The sequence below is a fragment of the Euprymna scolopes genome, chromosome 14, assembly GCF_053919585.1.
Source record: "Euprymna scolopes isolate OS-2025 chromosome 14, ASM5391958v1, whole genome shotgun sequence".
NCBI classification, from domain to species: Eukaryota; Metazoa; Mollusca; class Cephalopoda; order Sepiida; family Sepiolidae; genus Euprymna; species Euprymna scolopes.
Window position 1 is genome coordinate 16,859,876 of NC_136495.1, and position 7,219 is coordinate 16,867,094.

General features: G+C 33.9%; 1 protein-coding gene across 1 annotated transcript; it reads right to left on the bottom strand.

The window, feature by feature from the left end:
* Positions 1-2,882: 2,882 nt before the first annotated feature.
* LOC145293336 (general transcription factor II-I repeat domain-containing protein 2B-like) lies at positions 2,883-4,679 on the bottom strand. Its single transcript, XM_080139978.1, has one exon. The coding sequence runs from the start codon at positions 4,677-4,679 to the stop codon at positions 2,883-2,885; it is 1,797 nt and encodes a 598-aa protein (XP_079996104.1).
* Positions 4,680-7,219: the final 2,540 nt, after the last annotated feature.

Sequence of the window (7,219 nt, forward strand, 5' to 3'; positions counted from 1 at the left end):
TTTTCCCCAGTTAAGTTTTAATCATCATATTAAAAAGTGGGTTAAACCAAATAATTTTTCTCAATATGTGTTTTATACTGTCCTTGTTGGAGGTATTAGTGTATCCACTTTTTTTAGGGCTGCTTCATAAAAGGGTTTGTGTTTATTGAAAATTTCCAGTTTTGATAAGTTAGTGCTAATTCTTTTTTCAATGGATTTTGGAAAGTGGTTAATAATATGTTTTGGGTGATTAGATAATCGGTGTATATATAAGGGATTAGTACTGTCTTTAGCATAAGGTTCATATGTATCATTTGCGAAGTTAAAAGTTTTAATATTATATTTAATTTCAATTTTTAGCTTAATTTTCTTCATTTCCCTAATTAAAGCCTTTCTAGTTCTTTCACATTTGGGACCATCCGATTTCTCAACAATTAGCAATCCGTCATCCCTATAAAGTCTTATATTTTTGCTATCTATTATTTTTGTTAAGTTGAAGAGAATAAAAAGACCAACTAGATCATTTGTCTCTGCTGAATTCAAAAAGCACATTGAAAGATCAAGATCCGGTTTCATTCTTTTTGGTCCATTGTTGGTTTTCGCTAATAAGGACAGTTTTTCTATACTTCTTAATAAATTTTATATATATATATATATATATATATATATATATATATATATATGGAGCGAGAGAGAAAGAAGGAGAGAGAGGGGGGCTATTAGTGAAAGTGATGCATTAACTCCTAATAGAACTCAAACACAGCATTCCGAGCTGAATAACCTTTGTAAAGGCATGAATTCACTCCCCGCTGTTGCTAGTTATTTTGAGAAAAATGTTTTATCTTTGGAAAATGATTTAGTGAGAGAGCATTTGGGAAAACCACTTCCCCATAACTGTTGAGCAGGTAATAATAAATGGTTTTTAGTTCTCTCCCACTGCAAGAACTGTGACACAAGGGTCGGAAAGTGGGATTGAGAGGTCAGCGCCACAGAGGAGTGGCACTCTGACCTGCAAAAAGAACCTGGGTAGTCCCATCGCCATTCCCCGGTAAGAGCGCCTCAGATGATTAGCCATAACTTTATGCCTTCTCAAAGAGAGACGGCAAAGCCTGGGAGGGTGAACCTCCTAGAACTGCACAGAACCAGCATTTCACTGCAATCAACAGAGACCAGATCATTACAAAAATGATCCCACCTTTGTTGATTTTGAGGGGTCGAGGATAAGATCCTTAGCTGGCAATAAGTCGTAAGAATTGTTACACTAGTTGCTAAAATCTGACAGGGGAGGGCGAAGGCGGACATTGTGTGAGACCTTTGTTTTTTGCTAACTAATTTCTTTTTTTTCTCTCTCTCTCTCTATCTCAAAAATAATTTAATTAACAACCCCCCTCCCCATCTCAGACAACCTCCACCCATCATTAATCACATTCCAACCACAATAATAAAAATAAATTCTAATGGCATTATTACAACATTCCCCGCAACAATTAAAAGACTACATCATTTTTCATATTTGTTGCATTTTTTAATGAAAAGATAGACATCATTTTGATGTTGCGACAGAACTTATTTACATCTAAACAATAAACTATTTACATCGTAACCGTTCAAAATTAACTTATTACAATCGCCATTTATTACTGCTTTTTCTTTTTTTTTAAATTATTTTTGGATTTAAAATTAATTGAAAATTCTTTTTTAATTTTGGGGATAAAAACAAATATTCATGTTTCAAAATAAATGAACCTAGAGAGAGATGGATAGGGGGGATGGGAAGAGTAGAAAGATAGCAACAAGGTTCTTGTGAAAGGTTTGATAGAGAAATAAAGGACAGTCAAGATGGAATGTAGGTGGGTCAGATGAAATGTGGGGAGCAGTATAAGGCACTGTAAATGGTCAACTTAGAGAGAAGGAAAAGGTGGTTAGGAGAAAGATCCTTCTCCTAAAGAAGATATTCAGTGCTACCAGATCAGGCTGTCTGAAGGTACCGCTGTTTTTACTTAAAATGCACTAAACAATAATGTTATTGTTTTCCCCTTTCCCTTTGAAAAATGCAATCCTGTTCTGCAAAGCCAAAAACAAAAACAACAATTTTTCCTCTGCAAAATACCTGATCCAAACATCATGAATAAATATTTGAAGATATAAAGAACTTGAAGCATAAAAACTATTAAATAACCCAAAAAGGATTGATATGCCATAAAACAAAATAAACTTAAAACGACCAAACCAATCCATCCATCCAACGTAAGGATTCACTATCAATTATCAAACAATAAAAGCAACTGACTTCACTTATTGTTTCTTTAGTAATAACAACAATAATGCTGTGTCTATGTGACACAGTGCACAACACAAACTCTGTTATCATCAGCATCAGCATCATCATCATCATCATTAGTAACTGCAAGAAAGCATCAACATACCAACCGCACGTAAACAGGATTGCTAAACGTTCCTTAAACCCAGCATTTTTATGCGAAAGACACCTAACCTGCCAAATTAGATAGAAGTTTTGTATTATTAAGTTCTTTGAACTTTCACTGTATAACACAGGGTTGTCCAAACTTTATGGGACGCGGGACGCATTCGGCAAGGAAATTAGATCGCGGGCCACGGTTGACATTTTTCCTCTTATGCACTGTCTCACCATACCAGATGTAAAGTAAAACACGTACATGTAAATGAATCTTTATATTTATCATAAAAACATATTCCCGGAGAATAGATTAAAGAAGCTAAGATGTGAATACTACGAATAAGAGAGTTTTGGAAATTTTGAGCAAGATCAGTAGACCAGGAAACCTTAAAAATAACTGACAAGTATGAATAAGAATAAACCATAAATTTATTTGTAAAAAATATTTAAGGAAGCACGTAAAACAGTACAGTTTACTTAAAATTTAGTGAGATGGGTGTGCCTGCATTTTGGAAGCCAACTCCTTTGTGTCAATGTCAACTGAGGTTAAGGTTAAATGAAGGCAGGCTTCGAGAGATGTTTGATTAAGTAGATTCCTCTCTTTGGATTTAATCGACTTCATTGCGGAAAATGCTGCTTCACAAAGGTAGGTACTGCTAAATATTGACAGCAAGTGTAATCCAAAATGGCGTAAATTAGGATAATGCTCTTCAAAAAGAAGAGGCCAAAATTGAGTGATTGGCAGTGTAGCTTTGCTTGATAAAAACTGGTCACTTTGCAAGTCACACAATTCAAGCTGCAAATCTTCATCGGCTTCTGATATAGTTATAGTCAGCGGAGCATTGAATACATTGAAGTTTTTCTCAAGGTGCTGGAAATCTTGAAATCGCTTATTGAAGTCTTCAATCAGGGTATCAAGAGTTTCAACAAAGCAGCAGAAGTTATTGTCCTCTATTTCTTTAGAAATAACATCACAACTTGGAAAGTGAATCAGAATGTTACTTTGCAGATTACTTTTGAAGAGACTTAATTTTTTGCGGAAGCCATCTATGAAACTATACAGAGAAACAATTGTTTGATTCCTACCCTGTAAACTTAAATTGAGCTTATTCAGATGCTGAGTAATATCCGTGAAGAATGCTAGACTTTTCAGAAAGTTGACGTTTTGCAATAAACCTTTAAATCCATCAGTGTCTGCATTCAGTTCTTCTAAAAAGTTTAGAATCTCATTACGCAAACTGAAGAACTGCTGCAGACATTTCCCAGCACTAAGCCAACGAACAGTAGAATGGAGTGAAACGTCAGAAAATTCTGTATCCAAATCTTTCAAGAAATCAACAAATAGACGATGCCTCAGTGCTTTATTACCGCCTCTAATGAAATTAATAATTCTCATTACATGCTGCATTACATCAGATAAACGTATACAGCGACTAGATAACGATTCTTGATGAATAATGCAATGAAACATTGGGCAGTCGACTCCAGCATCTCTCAAGTACGCTAGAACCCCTCTTTTAGCTCCTGTCATTGATTTGGCACCATCTGTAACGATGCAAGAGCATTTCTGAAATCCACCATACTTGCTCACTAAAGAATTCAGTGCTTCATAAATATCAGATCCTTTTGTAGTGGTAAAAAGTGGAAGTAAGCCGAGTAACTTCTCACTGACATTAAACTGTGAGTCAATACTTCTAACAAAGACAAGCAACTGGCTGACATCCCTTATATCTGTGCTTTCATCAAGAGCGAGAGAAAAATAAACACACTGCTGAATTTGATCCATGACCTTCTCCTGAACGAAATTGCTAAGCTCTTCAACATGTCTAGCAACAGTTTGATGGGAGAGTGGAATTTTTTCAAACTCAAGAGCTGCATCGTTAAAGCCCATAGCCTTTCCCATAGCTATTGCACATTGCTTAATGAGATCACCGTCAGAGAATGCATTTTTGGATTTAGCCATCAAAAGTGATACATCATAAGAGGCTATGGTTGTAGAAGACGAAGGCTTCACTAATTGAAACATCTTTTCTTGACGCTTACGCAGATCTGATTTGAGATCATTGAGTAGGGCTCGCCGCGCCTCACCAGTGTATTTATCATAGCCAGTGACATGAAGAGTGCTGTAGTGTCGTTGTACATTGTACTCTTTCATAACAGATATCATTTCATTACAAATTAAACATAAAACTCGACCACTTTGTTCTTTCACCAGAAACCTCAATTCCCAACTATCCTTGAATTGACGCTTTTCATCAGAAATTTTTCTTTTCTGAGCCATCGTAAAAAATGTGGCGCTAAGTCTGAAAAGAAAAAATAGAACAGAATGTAATGGAGGATTAAGTAAAACTGAAATTATAAAGAATAATGATAATAAATGTTTATTATTTCATCAAAATGAAAATCACAATTTAAAACAATTGTATGCTTATGATGGTGTACTACAACTATTAAAATTCTTTATACAGTACGGAATAAAGGTGTTTGAGTTGAATTATTCCAATTCAAACTCAAATAAAGTTTAGTAAAAAACAACTTTTTTCGAAATAACTCAATAGATGTCTAAATAATACTAATTTTTAAAAGTTTTCTAGAAGAGGCTGCGGCCCGCGGGCTAGGCTTTGGACAACCCTGGTATAACATATCATATACTCACACACACGATGGAATAAAAGAAGGAAGGGCATCCAATCATACTTAAATTATCTCCCTTTCTCATAATATTTCTATATAATAGAATTATGCTTAAGTAGTTAAGGCATACAAGCAAAGAGCTGGTCTCAGGCATCACTAGGGCATTGTCAAACCTCCGTATTTCGCATTGCGCACACATCTACAGTGGCTGAGTGGTTAACACCATGGACTGGTAACCTGGGTGTGCCAAGTTCAAGTCCTGTTCCTTCCACAGAAACACTTTCACTTAAGGATGTTGCCAAATTTCACATGGTCCCTTTCTTGACTATGCGACGTCTTTCAAGAAAGAATTCTAACAAGAAAAATATCAGGGAAACTAATGCCAACAACAGAATTATATGAATCATTGCAAATGAATGAATGATGCTCAACAACAATGTTTTCTATTAATTTATGAGGCACTTAAACAGCATGACATACCTTTTAGATAAGATCAAAATGTAGTATCTGTTTTTCATCAGTTCTGTCCTCAGTTAGTGAAGGGGTAATATGTCTAGATTGAGGAAATTTTAATTCTTGTCCCAATCTGGATTGTCCCTTTTTAAGAGGCTGAATTTTTTCCACATTAAAAATCAACATTCTGCCTTACTCTGCTTTTTTAGGGAGATAAATAAATAGGGAACCTCATAATTATCGCTTTCCTTATTAGTCCTTCAGTCCCTACATTTCTGACAAAGGGGGAAGAATTGCTGTTTTTTGGGTTTGGAATCTACCCATATAACATTCATACTTGGCTAGTTTTTGATCTAAAAGTGAATTTTTATTGTTGTTTAGCTCTTTACATCAAGTAGCTTCATACCTTGTCTGAAGTGATTTCCATAATATATATATATATATATATATATATATATATATATATATATATATATATATATATATATGAATAAAAAAATCAATACGAAAAATATATAAATGTTTATATCTTTTCTGTATTTATTTCCTGTGTGTTGACGTGTAGGAATACAAAAAGTCTTTAAAAAAAAAAACAAGAATCTTTCTTTCAAAAGCACATAATTTTCGACCGATCTTTCGATCTTCCTCCGTGTGAATATATATATATATATATATATATATATATATATATATATATATATATATATATATATATATATATATATATATATATATATAAATCCTTTTTACGCAAAATCGTCTTTTATTTGCTTTGTCAACAGCGTTTGACTATCATTCATTCTTTGCTCTCTCTCTCTCTCTCTCTCTCTCTCTCTCTCTCTCTCTCTGTGTGTGTCTCTCTCTCTGTCTCTGTGTCTCTGTCTCTGTCTCTGTCTCTGTCTCTCTCTCTCTCTCTCTCTCTCTCTCTCTCTCTCTCTCTCTCTCTCTCTCTCTCTCTCTCTTACTACCATATATAGTATATAACAATGTCTAATATAAAATCTAGATGACAGGCAAAATTGAAGGTGAGGGATACGTATATCCTACCGAACCCTCATAATAGAACGATAACGACAACGCTTACTACGAACTTGATTTTTCCACAAAATGTAAGGACAACTTGCAGTTACGCACAGTTCAAAAATAAGGACATTCAACCAGGAAAAAAGCAACAACAAAAACGATATCTTTGTTTAAAAATCAAATAAAGAAGACTTTCTTTAAAATGGAATAAAAAGAAAATCTTTGTGTCAGTCGCATGAAATGAGACAACGACATTTGATCTTTTCTTTTTCTAAAGCTGCACCTTCAGACATGATCTTAAAAAGAGGGAAGTGTCAATCGAGTTGAGGAAAGGAAAACTTAAAATTTTGTAGCGGTCATTCTTCCCTACATCATAAAAATCAAATCTCTGTTCTAAGATAGGCAGAAAGGACAAAAACTATAACTATGCATACACAATTTGGTTAATATATACAAGAGGTATTCTGTTTCACAAATAGATTTTAATGCTGAAAAATAGACTTTGATTCTCTCATGATTTCTATATATACTATTTATTCAAAAAGAATCAGCATTCAAGAGGTTATCTCATTTGCATATTACATTTAAAAAAATCTGTTTTAATAATTAGCTCTAGATTGTTAATGAGAATTAGTAATAGAATTTTGTTTTAACTATTTCGAAATATATTATAAACTTGATTTATTTAATTTATTTTTAATTTTATTCACA

What these genes read in the sequence shown, in the direction of transcription:
- LOC145293336 (XM_080139978.1), bottom strand. Translation starts at nt 4,679, where the DNA reads ATGGCTCAGAAAAGAAAAATTTCTGATGAAAAGCGTCAATTCAAGGAT.